General features: G+C 33.1%; 3 protein-coding genes across 9 annotated transcripts; all 3 read left to right on the top strand.

Annotated features, from left to right (window-relative positions):
- Nucleotides 1–298: 298 nt before the first annotated feature.
- On the top strand, nucleotides 299–3,851 carry LOC114370384. Of its 7 annotated transcripts, none has more exons than XM_028327712.1 (3): nucleotides 299–715; nucleotides 1,035–1,123; nucleotides 3,694–3,814. In XM_028327712.1, the coding sequence occupies exons 1-3, from the start codon at nucleotides 473–475 to the stop codon at nucleotides 3,740–3,742; spliced, it is 381 nt and encodes a 126-aa protein (XP_028183513.1). In that variant the 5' UTR covers nucleotides 299–472; the 3' UTR covers nucleotides 3,743–3,814. The 7 variants fall into 7 exon arrangements, with proteins under 7 accessions (XP_028183513.1, XP_028183516.1, XP_028183515.1 ...); XM_028327715.1 differs by lacking the exon at nucleotides 3,694–3,814 and adding an exon at nucleotides 1,999–2,499 and having other exon boundaries at nucleotides 303–715; XM_028327714.1 differs by lacking the exon at nucleotides 3,694–3,814 and adding an exon at nucleotides 2,032–2,499 and having other exon boundaries at nucleotides 307–715.
- Nucleotides 3,852–5,905: 2,054 nt separating this feature from the next.
- LOC114372577 lies at nucleotides 5,906–7,821 on the top strand. The gene has a single exon (XM_028330217.1). It carries the CDS (start codon nucleotides 6,009–6,011, stop codon nucleotides 7,398–7,400), a length of 1,392 nt encoding a protein of 463 aa, XP_028186018.1. The 5' UTR covers nucleotides 5,906–6,008; the 3' UTR covers nucleotides 7,401–7,821.
- A 5,291-nt stretch (nucleotides 7,822–13,112) lies between these two features.
- On the top strand, nucleotides 13,113–14,404 carry LOC114369879 (heat stress transcription factor B-2a-like). Its single transcript, XM_028327147.1, has 2 exons — nucleotides 13,113–13,431; nucleotides 13,504–14,404. The coding sequence occupies exons 1-2, from the start codon at nucleotides 13,186–13,188 to the stop codon at nucleotides 14,131–14,133; spliced, it is 876 nt and encodes a 291-aa protein (XP_028182948.1). The 5' UTR covers nucleotides 13,113–13,185; the 3' UTR covers nucleotides 14,134–14,404.
- Nucleotides 14,405–15,254: the final 850 nt, after the last annotated feature.

Raw genomic sequence — 15,254 nt, forward strand, 5'->3', positions numbered from 1 at the left:
ATATATATATATATATATATCGCAATATAAAACAATAGGACGCAAATAAAAACAAAAACTTTATGTAAATATATCTGGATCCTTGATTGAACAAGGTAATATTAAAATGAATGTATCTTGTATAAATAAAAAAAGTTAATTTTTTATTTGTAAGAGTAAACTAGTCTCTTTGATTTTCTTTTTCAACTAAACAATGGAAAAGAATATGGTTATTTTATATTTCTTTCCTATAATTTTTAACCCCTTCGAAAGAAACAGACCCAGAGAGATTAATGTTGAAGATTTCATTTGAGTTTAAATATGATTTAGTTTTGGGGGTGGGAGGTTGGTGAATTGATGGGTAGATGATTAAGAAAGTATGGAGATATTTTGATTTTAAATAAAAAGTAAAACAGATGGGCAGCTAATAAAGGCACCATATATCCATATTCCCATCATAGCACCCTTTTCTTTCTCTTCTCTCTCACCCTCAATGGAGTCCACCCCCGACACCCAAACGCCGTCGCTTTGGACAGATGAGAAGCATCTTCACTACCTCAACACCATGGAAGCCTCCTTCGTCCGCACAATGCTCCACCACTACGCCGTCGTTTCACCCCTCCGCCTCGACCGTTACCTTCCCGACACCTCCGAATCCACCTTGGATTCCAAGCCCAAGAAACAAGCAACCGCAGGTACCCCACCACCACGCACTTCTCTCTGTCTCCTTCACCAGGTGGCAATGAATCATAGCACAGCGTTTGGCTGCACATTTCATATACTATTATCATTAGTCTTTGACTCGACTAAGGTGGCGTGTCGCTGACACATAACTCTGTTTGACCAAACAACACGTACATCGTAATTCGTCCAAAATACGGAATATACCCTTTAGATATTTCTGCATAAAGTATTTGATTTTATTTTTTTCCTTTCCTTCTTTTTTATATTCCTCAATGGTCAATCCTCATCACAAATTCACAAATATCTTCACGTACTTCAAATTTGACATTCATTAATCTTTCTCACTTTTCTTATTTTTTATTTTGTGACAGATTCAATGGGTGGTAGTAGGGGCAGAAGAACGAAGAGGAGATCATCATCAAAAAATAAGGTGCAGAATTCATCACCAGCGGAGGAGCAGGTGAGTTTGTGTAGTTCTAAGTGTCTGTTTCTGAAGAATAGGAACAACCTAGTTTGCACTTTGCATGAGTTTCTTGCCGTTTTCCTCCATTCTAATGCGGGGGAATTTAATGCACGTTTTGTTTGCTCTCCCTATTTGTTGGCCCTTATCAATTTCATTTAATTCCACTACTTTTACACAACGTAGGGTGATATTTTGCTAATGTGGGGGCGCTTTGTCTTTTCAGTTCCTGTATATTTGGAAAAAAAATATTTTCTCTACGCAAAAATAACATATTTTTTCCCTTTATAAGAGATGTTTTGTGTTATATGGTACGGGGAAAATTAATACAATTCGTGCAGTACTGGAATTGAAGTCCTTAAGCATAAATGAGACAGCTCATATTTTGATTTCAACAAATTAAATTTGAAATACGAACTCAAAATGTAACTCATACATTGTCATGCATTTTAATGAAATTGTTTATTAATGAATCCAATTACACATTGATAATGGTCCCACGTTGTTTATTTTACACCGAAAAAATGGCTTAAAATGATGATTTTTTTTTACATATTGATTAATTGGACTGATTATTCTGTGGGCATGATTTGTCCCTTCACATTTCATACGCCTTCATAATATATAATTGGTTTAATTATCCAATAGTTTATATTTTAATTTTCAAAAGATTTACGTGGTTAAATTTTTTTAATTTCATAAGTTAAATTTTTTTAACGATAAATACTTTTAAAAATTAAAATATAAACTTTATAAATTAAAAAATTCATTTATTAATTATAAGAATTAAAAGGGATAAGTTTAAAGCTGTATAATTTAAATAAATGATTTTCTGCCGATTAATCCAAATATGACTATTAAGTTGGCATATATAGGGAGTAACGGGTGATTTACGTATGTCCCCACAGGACGGCTCAAAACTAGAAAAGGGAATAGAAAGTGCTGCTTGCGGTCAAGGAGGGGATGATAAAGAACCGATTGAGAACTGATGTATGTTTAGGGTACCCCTTTGGAATCTGCCAGCAAAGAAAGATTCATGGATTTTCTTTTTTCTTTTTATTACCAATTTTCTTCCCGTCTCTCTTTCTCTCTCTTTGCTTTCTAATTTTTTTGTTATTTTAACTTCTTCTCAACGTTTATCTGGTATTTTTCTTTTGGTCCAAATCAATATCTTGTATCGCGGCAATGTTTGGTCACTCATTTTCTTTTCATTTTTTCTGCTATTTTTTATTTTTATTTTTTAGTGCTTCTTATATTTAGTTGGTATTGTTTATTAAACGGTTTTCTCCTTTCGAAAGAAGCTTGCAAGAGTGTGCAGTAAGAGCAAGAATTTGAATAAAGTATTATTTCGATAACAAGATACTATTGTGCATCTATGTCCATTATGCATCTACCTAGCTAAACTATAGATGGTTGATGATTTTTATTTTTTGACGTTACATTAAAGTGCTGCGTACGTTTTTTTAGCAAACTTTAGTAGGGATTAAATGGAAGATATTTTATGCAAGTTCTAGGTAAGATCTCACGAAGATTATATGATGGTGGCCTGGGTACGTAGAATAATAGGCGAAGACTAGATAAAGCAACTTTTTGTGATATTTTCTTAGTTGCGTATATGATTTGATTCTTGTACAAAAAAAAATGATATGATGTTTATTATGTTAAATCATTAAAATGTCAATCAACGCGTAGAAGGTATCAATCAATATATAGTACGTCATAGGATTATCAATCTTTTGCCCATGATAGAGGTAGTTGGTGGGCTAATTCTTTCAAATCCAAGTTTGGCAATACACTGTATGCACTTTTCTTCATTTGGAAATTCAATGTGAGGCCACCCGCACCAACTTTACATCATTGCTCGCCCTTTGAAGTGAAGCCCTTTTCTTACATTCGCTGACCTTTTATTTTAGGAAAACCCAAACCTTATTTTGGGGTTGTTGTGATTTGAGATCAGAAATTAAAGGAGAAAAAAAATATAGAGTAAGTGACAAATGTTATAGTGTAATGATAACAAAGGAAGAGAAAGATATGAGACGGAAACTAGATGAAAAAAAAAGTTGTTTATTTTAGGATTAATTATATTTTTATCTCTGAATTTTTCCTGAATTTTTACTTTTACTTTTAAATAAGTTTTTCATATCTTGATAAGTGAATGATTTTAGTCTTTGTCATTAAATATTAGGGTCAAGTAATGAAATGAGATAAATTTTATTATTATTAAATTATATTCTGTGGTGGTTATTCTGACAATTAAAACCCTAAAAAATGCTTCACAGTGACTATTCTACTCACATCAGGGGATCTCGATCGCTTAAGTTTCCTGAGTACATCATGGACTCGAAACTCCCAATCTTCTTCAGAGTAGCATTTATGATAATCATTTAATAATTAATGAAAATTGTAGTTTTAATTTTATTGCAATGTCTTTTTAAATGTCAAATTAGAATAACAACAGAAAACAAAACCTCTCTCTCATTTTTGTTGAGCGTTTCTATTTCGAATCTGGGATTTTGTTTTGTTGTGCATTAATTCAGATCTGGGTTTGAAATGCTATTGTGTACTGGCAGCGCAGAGGACCCTTGTTTCTGCCGCCGCATACGACATCACCACCGTTGAAACCAGGCCACCTTCATCTCTCCATAGTAGAAATAGAGACCACCAGATCTAGGAACCCAATCACGCTCCTTTCATTGTAGGTTCTGGATCTCGAAAGTACTTTATGACAGTGACCAAGGGTTAAGCTTTATATATATATATATATTCATTTTAAAAGATCTCTACCCATAAAATTTATTAGAGTTTAAAAAAATAATAACCACATAAATTTTTTGAAATTAAAATATAAACTTTAAAAATTAAATAGTTCACTTATTAGCTATAGAGATTAAAAAATAATTAAACCAAAAAAAAGACCTTCCAATGTGGATTTATTTCGTCCTTCATTCTAGATATTCCATCTTCTTATAATAATAGTTAAGTCACCAAAAATGTTAGGAGCAAAATATATACCAAAAAGTGAAGATATAAAAGGGACGGAAGTGTTCGTTTGTTTTAAAATTTTAATAAAGTTTATTTTATTTATTAAATATGATCATAACATGCACTCATACTAATCTTAAAATATAAAGTTTTGCATTAAATATATATGATACGACGTAAAAATTCTATATTATAAACCAAACGAATTCACAGAGAAAATGGTATTCAAACATAAGAAGGTAAAGTCAATATAGAGCTTAAATGCACTGCGCAGCTAACTGTGTAGTTTAATGCTCCTTTATTCAAAGGGTTAAGGGTCTATTGCCTATTAAAGAAAATCATAGTGTCTATTTATATAGGTTTCAATTGGATGGTGACCAATTAAAATAAATCAATTCATAATTTAAATTTTTAAACATATATAAATAATAATCAAGTCATCAGTGTGATTTTGAAATTGGAACTCCATTCCATGTGCAAGAATTATTGGATTGTCCCCTCGGCTGAAACTATGCTTGTAAAACAAATACTAGTATATTTTAATACTATAAATTAGAATATATAATTTAAACAGTAAAATTATCGACCAAAGAAAATTAGTTTAGTTAGTTAAACAATTTGCATAATTGAAACTTCTATTTATGCATATAAAAAATAGTCAAATTATCATTCTTTTCAATTTTTTAATTAATTGTTTTAATATTCTTTCTTTAGATATATTTCGTACATTATTATCAGGACTAGTAAGAACATATATCTTAATCATATTAAATTATTATTTTTTATGCTTATTTATGTATATAATAATAATAATTGACAGAGTAAATTTACGAAGAAGATAAATATCATAATTATTTCATACATATCTACTTGAATTCGTTTTGATAAACAATTTAATCAAACATTTGTTTAATAAAAGTTTTTTTTCTATTTAAATGCTACTCATTTGCTGTCCATTTCGGTCTGCATGTCAATGCCCACTGCCCAATTACCTAGGAGTCTATAATGCTCGGCAATTACACACTAGAATTTACTATTTCCACCCCATTTTTACTTACACACTCCTCTTTCCCATTGTTTTTTAATTTTTTCCCAAACTACCCTAGTTAGTGCACTGCCCTAACCTTTCTCCATCCAATCTCTTCTATAAGAAATACACCCTCCCCTTCACTCGCTCCTTTTTTGCAGATTTTATGGTTGAAAAAACAAATTTTGTGGTTGATTGCTTCTAAAAAATCTGCTAAGTTGTGTGACTTCATCATTGGTTCATCAATTTTCATTATCAACACATAATTTTGAAAGTTGGTTTGGAGTGGGGGAGTTCTTTTTTTTCTTCAGAACAAACTTATATGTAAGGGATAAAGAAAGGAGGAGGAGCGTATTTGAGAGGATAGTTTAGGGAAAAAAATAAAATATAACTGAAAGAGAGAGTGTATTATTAGTAATAAGGGGGAGTGTTCACAAAAAAAAAAAAAGTAACCTCTTGAGGGGAATAGAAATAGTAACTGATTACACACTTCCTAATAACTTGAGCTGGGTCACTTTTTGTGGCCCAAATATAAGCTCTAGAGGTGAGTAAGACCGGTGTAACTTAATATAGAGTGTAATAAATAAAAATTTATTAAGTTTTTTGTTAACATATATCAATAAATTATATTACACTCTTATATCAATAATATATCTGTTATTAAATTTCATTTTTTTTGGAATTGAATAATTTTGTTTTAGCTAGTAGAGTAGTAGTAAACTTCCTCGTATAAAGTAACGAAACTAGTAAATGTCGGGGCATAATAAACTAATGTCTTATTCAATAAATAAAAACCTGGGAGCTGTACTGTAGCATCTTACATTAACAAGAGTGAGTTAGAGAAGAAGAAGGAGCAAGAGCAAGTGAGTGACGACGATGCTGGAGTTGGTGTTGTTGTACAAGAACCCATTGCTCCACACATCCCTAACCCTAATCCTCGCTTTCACCTTTGCTTTCTTCAAGATCCCACTCCTCTTCCTCCACGGCCTCCAGACCTACATCCACCCCGACTCCCAACCCCAATCCAGCAATGGCCTCAGAGCCGCCATCCGCCGCCCCGGCAGCATCGACGGCTACCAACCCTTGTCTTCCAAAACCGCCGCCGAAATAAAAAAGCGGAACAAGTCCAACAACAACAACAACAAGTCCGATTTCGACGAAAACAATGCTCAGATTTTCAGAATCACGCTCGACCACGCCCACCTCCAGTCCCGTCTCTTCATCGATCAGTTCTGCGTCGCTTTCACTCTCTCCTTTGCTGCCCTTTTCACCCTTCTCCTCCACACCTTTCTCGATTCCCCCGACAATCGTGGGTTCTTCGCCAACGGCGTTTTCGTTCCCTTTCTCGTATCAATTTTGAGTCTTTACTCGTGGGGCTCGCTTCTCGCCAAGACCACCTTCGAGAGATCCGCGTCCAGGAGATCGGAGAAGCACTTGAGTGTTATTTTTGGGGTTTTGGGGTTCTTCTCAGGGCTTTTGTTTGTTCCCGAGGGTGTGGCTTTGGTTTTGGAGTTTCGTTTTGGGGTTCCGCTTGATGGGTTTTGGAGGTTTTTCATTGCTGCATTGATGGGTTGCCTTGCTGGCTTTTTGTTCATTCCTGCTTCTAGAAGTGCACGTTGCTTTTGGCTTGGGACTGATCAGATTCGTTGCAATTTGTCAATGATAACTTGCGGGTGGTTTACCCGTGCGATTCTTTATGCAAATCAGATGCTTGTTATAGTTGTAGCTTTGTTGTGGATCACCCCCTTGGCTGAGATTTTTGTAAATAAGGGAAATGGTGTGGCAAAGAGTGGATTTGGTAATGCCGAGAAATTGGTTGGGAATGTGGGGTTCCTGGCTTCTGATTTTGGTAGCTTTAGGAAGTGGTGCTTGTTGGGGTCTGGTTTGTTGCAGATCGTGGCTTTGAGGCCTAACCTGCAGATGTATCTGAATGAAGCTTTGTTGTCTTGGTACCAAAGGCTTCATGCTAGCAAGGTTCCTGACTTGGATTACAGTAGGGCGAAGATGTTTCTGCATAATCACTACTTGTGCCTTGTGGTTTTGCAATTCCTCGGCCCTCCTGTGCTGGTGCTTCTCTTTCTTGGATTGTCTCAGATTGATAATGCTGTTTCCTTTGGAAGTTTTACTGTGTTGAATGATTTACTGCCCGGCTTTGCTTTCTTCAAGGAAGTGGCTTTGTTTTTGGCTTGGTGGGTAACCTTTCTCTGGGCACTGTTCTCTTCGGTGATCCTTATGCTACATCGCCATTGTGTTTTGTATGTTTCTTGATTGAGCCTTTGTTTTTCCTGAGTGCGATTTTATTGGGCCTTTGGTGAGCCTTTTGTTGTAATTTGAATACTTTCATTTTGGGAGGAGTGTTGGACTTGTAACAGAAGTTTTGCAGGTTAGTTGGCACGGTTTCATTCTTTAGGAGATATCAGATTTTCAAGTACAACTGTGTTGTATGTTGCTTTTGGCATAAGAACCATACACAATAAACTGACTATAGAAAGGCCAAAGTCATATGAAAGTTCACATTCCTTTCAAAATATCATGCAGACTTACATGTGTTGTAGTTTGTAAATTAGAGGTATATCTACAGCTGAAACATCTTGACATATATCATTCTATGCAATGGTAAAGTCTAGCACTGGATTAGCCATCTGTGTATTTTACCTTTGAGTATTATGTTTGTTCATCATCCTTTTGACCTTTTGTTTTTTTGTTTGTGCTTCATACTCTAGCTGGAATATAAACATTTTTTTAATTGTTTTTTCTGCCTAATGGTAACATTATTGTATCATTGTTATATTTGTACCGTCAGGTGCTTTCTTTCTTTCTCTCCATGATGACAGTGTATGAACATAAAATGATGAAACAAAGTACAAGTATTGTATGTTAAAATAATTTCAAACTCCCTTTAGTATTTCAAGATCTATGCTTACTGTCAGTTGTACTTTTAATTTGGTGTAATTGTGGTGCATTTATGTATAGTTATGAAATGTAAAGTCACTAAAGTGCATGTGACATTATATTTAGTTTTGGAATCGAGTTAAATAAATGCAGAAATAAATCACAGTTATGCCTTGGCGTAAATTTATTGGCTCATCATTCTCTGCCATAAGAACGTCCAGTTGTAAACAGAGACTAGAAATGTTAACATTTTGAGGTCTTTGGAATATGCTTTCTGTTCATAAATGTTTTGTACTTTGACTAGAAATGCAGCTTGGCTTGAATTTGCTATATCCTTTTCTCTCCCCCAATAAGAGCTTCACTACATTTACTATGTCTAGAAACTACAGCATGAGCCTTATTTTCTCCACATAACACCTGTATATGAATCTGAAATGATGTATGACAATCGGAATTCTGGTTGTAATATATTTAAACTCTTGTTCATTTAAGTGTTTGAAGATAAAAAGCAAAATACTAATTTACTCGTTGCAGATACATACCAAATTAATCATATGTCAATGTAAAGAGCATGACATATACATTTTTGGGAGTGTGCATGTACACATTTCTAATGATGCAATGCTGTTGTCTTGTGTATTGGATACCAATGAAATGCTGAAATTAACACATTATTTAAAATTTATGGTTAAGACTGTCTTCACTTGTTATAGTATTGGCGTATATACAAGATGGGTTGAGACATGGATCATATTAGGTGAGAACATGAGAAGTAAGAATAAATTAGCTGATCTTATTTATCATGTTTTTTTCACTTGATAAACTGAACCGTTGGTCCACAATGCTTTTATCTGTAGTAGTTTTAGCTTCCATTATGTATAAGCCAATTTCTCTTTTCAAGAGTAGGAAGCACCTTTATGTTGAGATTGACACTTTTGCGATGGCAATGCTTTTAATAATTGCTTTGCCAGCCTCTCAGATGAAAGAGTACCTGTGGGATTTGTGAGAAATAATTTTCTTGTTCAGTGATAGTATATTCTGTTTGATTTTAGGCGTCTTTCTACTTCTATTGTATTGGCATATGCACATTTCTATCATTCTTCCTAATCTTTGATCAGGGGCACTCACTGTACTCGTGGAAATTGATACTTTGCATATGCCTATAGGAGGTATGAAATCTGAACATCATAGGTTAATATGAAACTAAGATTCTTACTGATTTTATGTAGCCATCTATTGACAATAATATATTCATTGCTTCAAAATTAGGTAGATATTCCCATAGATACACACCGAACTTCTTAATCGTTGTTTAACATCACCTCATGCATGTGAGAGCATGTTTGTAGTGCACAGGAAAAGTTTGAAAGCTGTGTTTGGATTAGCATTTGCAAATTTGATCTTGGATAATCTTGGTCTTGTGTAAAATTGTTTTTAGTTAAAGGTTGGTTTGAAGGGTAGATTTGTGGTCAAAACTTTTGTATCAAAAGAAAGTGTGTTGAAATTTAGTGTGAAATTCTTAAATTTTATTTTTAATTTTTTTTACTTATAATAAAATCTTATTTTAAGAAAAATTTATTTTAATGGAAAACAATAAAAAATAATTTTTATACACAGCCACACAATTGCTTCCTGAACGTGTTTTTTTAGATTATTAACAAAATGTGTTTTTTGAGATAAAAAATCTGTTAGAAGCAAAAATTGAAAATGAAATAATGAAGTTGTTTTTCATTGTATTGTATAAAATTTTGAAAATAAGGTGGCATTTTTATTTTTGATTTACCCTTATTTTATAAGTTAACATATATAATTTAGTGAGTGCAAATTTTACACTGAAAATAAGTTAACATATATACCAAGGAGGTGTAGTTGGTTGAGCTGATCTAGAAGTTATTTGAAAACCTCTTGATTCTTGTGTCTTTTATATCCTATAGATAAAAAAAAGTGAGTGCAAATTTTACTTTTTTTTTTTTTTTAACTATCAGATCAAAATGGGCCACCTGACCTAACCTAATATGCGAAAGCGTGAAAAGTGTGCACTGTGCAGGACCTTGACCCAACCGTAACATCAACACATGTAATACATTCCAATATCAACAACTTCATAATTTCAAAAATTAATTGTAATATTTTATGAATGTTTTGATATTGTGTAAGTACATAATGATATATAAGAATTATGATTACGTTGGAGTTATAAAATTAAATTCTGAAGGAATATGCTATAATTTCTAATCTTCTATATACATAAGAACATGATAAAGCCTATCGTAATTTTGTTGCTGAGATTATTACATACAAGTCATGAGACCAGGTAACGGTAACTACAATGCTTCGGATTGCTTGCTTGTCATTCTTCCAAACGAAGATAAGAACATAAATGCAAATTTAGTTGTCTCGAAACTGTTGCTGATGTTGAAATTTTGGATTTGAAGTGGGAGACCAAACCGAAGAGGTGAGTCATTTACATTAGAAGAAGGATCCTGGGCCTTCGGATGCTGGGAAAGAAACAAACCAAAGAGGTGATCTAACAGTAATTTACTCACCTGCTTCACAAGTCACAAAATGAGTAATTTCCCAAAGATTCAGCAGTTTATGACTTGATCTAACAGACAGATATCTTAAGAATTTTTTTTAAAATACTTACTTTCGTTAATGAGTGAACAACTCTTAAAAATATTTTCATCCATGTAAGTAATGTAACTCTTAAATAAGATATCAAAATTCAAATTTTCCGCGTGAAAAATATGTGATTAGATATGAATATTCTACTAAAGATTACCAATAATTGTATGATAGAGATTATCTATCAACAAAAATGATAATATTTTATATTAATATCGTGGTTAAGCAAAATATGTGTATCTATCTTTCTTTTTATGTATGAGTCTACTTTTCTCTTCTTTTTTTCATTTGAAATTTATTTCTACATTGCTGTGTTAGACAAGACCTTGCAATGCGTGTTCCTTGTCATCCTAGCGAGTTTGGCTCATCTGATCACAAAAGAAGATACTTGCTATGAAGATATTTTGATCCCGCCATTAATCTTTGAAACCGAGAACGCAAGAAGTATCCACAAGAATATTGAAATTATGTAAAGATCTTTCACAAGCAATTTTCTTTCAAGATATAAGTTTCAGCTCTTAATTATTATTAGTTTTTTTATGAAAAAAATGCTTACTTCGCACGCAACAACTTGCCAGTTACAAAATACTTCTCCAGTTCTCTCAAATCCCACACCACGCAACCATCCATTTTTGGTATAGGACTTGATTGTTTGTGTTTATCTTTCTTTCTCTGTTTCTTTTTCTTGCAGAGATTGCTTGTACTTTTTTCCCATCAAGAATTTCCTTTAAAATTTGATGAGATAGGAAAAATTAAAAGGAAAGACCATTTTTATTTTTGGATTTTTAATTTAAGCAGAGTAAATAATCTAGATAGCTTAAATTACTTAAATGGTGTTTTCTTATTATTTAATGATGTTATGCATAAAAATTGAACTGTTTTAAGAAAATAACAATTTCAAATTAAGTATTGATGCAAATAGATTCCATGCTTTAATAAGTCTAAGTCTGAACTTTGTTAAAAACAAAATTCCTAATTGGATTTATGAATCTATTTATTTACCGTGTGTCTTTTTTAAAGAGAAAATATCTTCTCTAGTACTAGAGACGTCTAGTAGGAGAGAAAAAAAATTCTATTAGATGTTCAGTACTAAAAAGAACTTTAACTCTTTAAAAGACTCAACTTGACTCTTGAATAAAAATTACTTTGGTCAATACACCTATTTAAAAGTTTATTTTGTTATAAGTTCTATAAAAAAAGGTTAGAAAGTTTATCCATCTAACTAGGTCCGTTGGTAATAGTTACATATTTGTTCTAGATAATTGTGTTATATATATATATATATATATATATATATATATATATATATATATATTACCCTAAATAAGTTTTTTTAAGTCTAAGGTGTGTCCTTTTTACCTAAATAAACTAAAAAAAAATCAAAGTTTGGCCTTTTTAATAATTAAACAAAAAACAATTCTCACCCTCAAATCCATAACCACACGAGTCTGGATAAACAATAAAACATTTACACCACCTAACAGGTAGTAGTAGAGAAAATATCAAAAACCAAAACTCAAAAAAAATCTAATACTCTTGACATAGGTGTAACAAATTATTATATCTAAAGTTTTTTTTTTTTTCTGAATGATCTAAAGTTCTTAAATAAACTTTAGAGCTGCAAACACACGGAGACCCAGTGTTTTGTAGATAATATTATTTAATTCTAAGTTTTAATTTATTTTCATACTTAATTTGCTAGTATTTACAAAAAAATTATTATTTATTAAATAAATTTTAAAATAAAAATGTTTCATTTGAATAATTTAATGAGGATAAAAATAAAATTGATTTAAATTACAATTTGATCTTTTATTTATTTTTTATTTTCAGTATAAAATAATTTGTCATTTAATATATGTGTGTCAAAATTTGACATATTAATTGTTGCCCTATGGAAGGAAGGATTAAAAAAATGTTATTGATTGAAATTTTCTTCTGAACCCAAACATAATATTTACACGTGTTTGAAGATCAAACCTGATCACAACATGTTGTTTGAAATTAATAATGATACCCAAGAACTTTATGAGCAGAACTTTCTTCCAAGACAAAGTGTGGTGATGGAACTTCTATGAAACTTGTCGGAGAATTGTTAGGAACTCATTTTAATACCCCCAAAAATATCAGCTATTAAATGCTATGTGGCTAATTTTACGTTTAAGAAAAATAAAAAAAAAATATTGAAATGAAACAAATGGATTATATAGCTGCCTTTGTCGGGAATCTTTTCAGATTCACTAGATATATGGCAGATATTTTTCAATTTTCATGGTTTCCAAACATAGATGCAGACAAATTTTAACGCTTTATTTTCTGATTTTAATTAGTATTAAAAAGTAAGAAATGTAGAAGTTTCTTGATTAATTAACGCAAGTAACTACCCAAATGTGGAAAACCTACCCCACATGGGAAGGAAGTTTCGCGAGAAAAAAGAGGTAACGTAGAAAACCTTATTCTATTCTCTCCGCTATTTCTCTTTATATATTTCCACATTCCACGTGAACCTTCTAGAACTATAATAGACTTATATTCCATGGCTCCGCCGCTCGAACACAACGGCGTTTCCACCAGCGGTGACTCTCTGAGATCTATTCCGACGCCGTTTCTCACCAAAACCTTCCAACTCGTCGACGATCACACCATCGACCATGTGATTTCGTGGAACGATTCTGGATCGTCCTTCATCGTCTGGAACACCACCGCTTTCGCCAAGGATTTGCTTCCTAAATATTTCAAGCACAACAACTTCTCCAGCTTCGTTCGCCAACTCAACACTTATGTAATCCAATCATCTTCTCTATCAATTTCTTTTTTCCTTTTTTTACTTTTTATAATTTTTGTTAATTTGTAGGGATTCAGAAAAGTTGTACCTGACCGCTGGGAGTTCTCGAACGAGTATTTCCGAAGAGGCGAGAAGCGGCTCCTCTGCGAAATACAGCGACGGAAGATCCTCCCGGCAACGCCGCCGACCCGAGCGACTGCGACTACGACCGCGGCGGTTCTATCTCCGCTGCCGCTATCTACGATTCCGCCGGCGAAGCTGATCGTGTCGCCGTCGAACTCAGCGGAGGAGCAGGTGATTTCGTCTAACTCGTCGCCGGCGGAGCTGTTGGATGAGAACGACCGGCTGAGGAAGGAGAACATTCTGTTAACGAAGGAATTGGAGGAGATGAGATCGCTCTGCAACAATATATTCAATCTCATGTCGAATTACGCTAACGTTCAAGCGGACGGTGATTCCGCGGGGGCGGCGGCGCGGTGCTTCGGCGAGGATGCGGTGGAGGAGATGAATCCGAAGCTGTTTGGGGTGGTGATTGGTACGAAGCGAGCGAGAGAAGAGAATGATACGGTTTTGAGTCTGCATCAGCCGTTCCATGCGGACGTGAAATCCGAAGCGTTGGATTTCGCAAGACGTGGCGAAAATAAAAAAACGCCGTGGCTAAATCAATGTCATAGAGCAAATCAGAGAGTGTGTAATTGACACACGACGTTGTAACAGCAGCTAGGAACACGTTAGGTTAAGCTAGGGGCGTCGCAGAGAATCAGAGTCCTGAGCACGGAGACGCGCGTGGCAAATGTACGTCGTTAACCGTTTGGGACTTTTTTCGTAGAAGCTTCTCAGAAGAAAACGATACTTTCGCGTTCATTTCCTTTTGATGTTTCTATTTTTTATTTTTTTAAGTTAAGGGCATATATTGGACTTGGCATGTATATTTGCCTTGGAAGGGAAAAAAATAATTATTTCTCTATCATATTTTGTTTTCTTTCCAACTGAATAAATAAATAAAATACACAGAATGGTTTGGACCAATAAATAAAAAATATATATACAGAATTGTTTGGGCCATACGAGGTGTGACGTGTTTATATTTCTTTCTTTATATTTACCCTGTAATATTAATTTTAAAATGTTTTGGGAAATACAATTAAGATCCAAGTAACATTTGGAACTTTTCTCGCAGAACTTTCTCAGAAGAAAGGGTTACTTTCTGTCCAAACCTTTGATGTTTCTTTTTCTTCTTCTATATATGTTAGGAGCAGGGTATATTGGACTTGGCGTGTAGACCTTGAAAGAAACGAAACTAATTAATTCTGCCATACTTTGTTTTAACTATTTTAATGATATTTTTAATTAAAGTTAATCTTAGGATAATGCTTATAATTTTAATTAAAAATGAATTTTTTTTAGGTTTATGAGTTAATTGTTTTTATTTCAAAACTTGTTTGCTTATCATTAATTTTCCCAGCGGCAACAATGTGATTTAAACCTAGAATTCCGTACAAACTAGTAACTACCTTATCACTAGATTAATCATAGTGGGCTGTTTTTTGGTTTAATTTATACATACAATGAAATTTATGTAAAACAAATTATATTAACAATGTATACATTAAATTTTAAGTTTTTTTTGTCTTTTTGAATTGAAAATGTACTTTAACAAATACAAACAAATCTCTAAACAATGTATTTTTTTTACACTTTTATAACAAAAAAAACTTATCGGCCTTGTTTTTTTTCTTCTTTTCTTTCAACCAAGTACATTGCTAGTGTTGAAAAGTATTTATTTGAATATTGAGCTGATTCGCAAAAATAATGGGTAA

This window comes from Glycine soja, chromosome 10, assembly GCF_004193775.1.
Source record: "Glycine soja cultivar W05 chromosome 10, ASM419377v2, whole genome shotgun sequence".
Classification (NCBI taxonomy): Eukaryota; Viridiplantae; Streptophyta; class Magnoliopsida; order Fabales; family Fabaceae; genus Glycine; species Glycine soja.

Excerpts from the sequence above, each read along its gene's own strand:
- LOC114370384 (XM_028327709.1), top strand. The coding sequence starts at position 473 with ATGGAGTCCACCCCCGACACCCAAACGCCGTCGCTTTGGACAGATGAG. Across the intron at positions 675-1,034 it reads CAAGAAACAAGCAACCGCAG|ATTCAATGGGTGGTAGTAGG; the intron begins GTACCCCACCAC and ends ATTTTGTGACAG.
- LOC114372577 (XM_028330217.1), top strand. The coding sequence starts at position 6,009 with ATGCTGGAGTTGGTGTTGTTGTACAAGAACCCATTGCTCCACACATCC.
- LOC114369879 (XM_028327147.1), top strand. The coding sequence starts at position 13,186 with ATGGCTCCGCCGCTCGAACACAACGGCGTTTCCACCAGCGGTGACTCT. Across the intron at positions 13,432-13,503 it reads TTCGCCAACTCAACACTTAT|GGATTCAGAAAAGTTGTACC; the intron begins GTAATCCAATCA and ends GTTAATTTGTAG.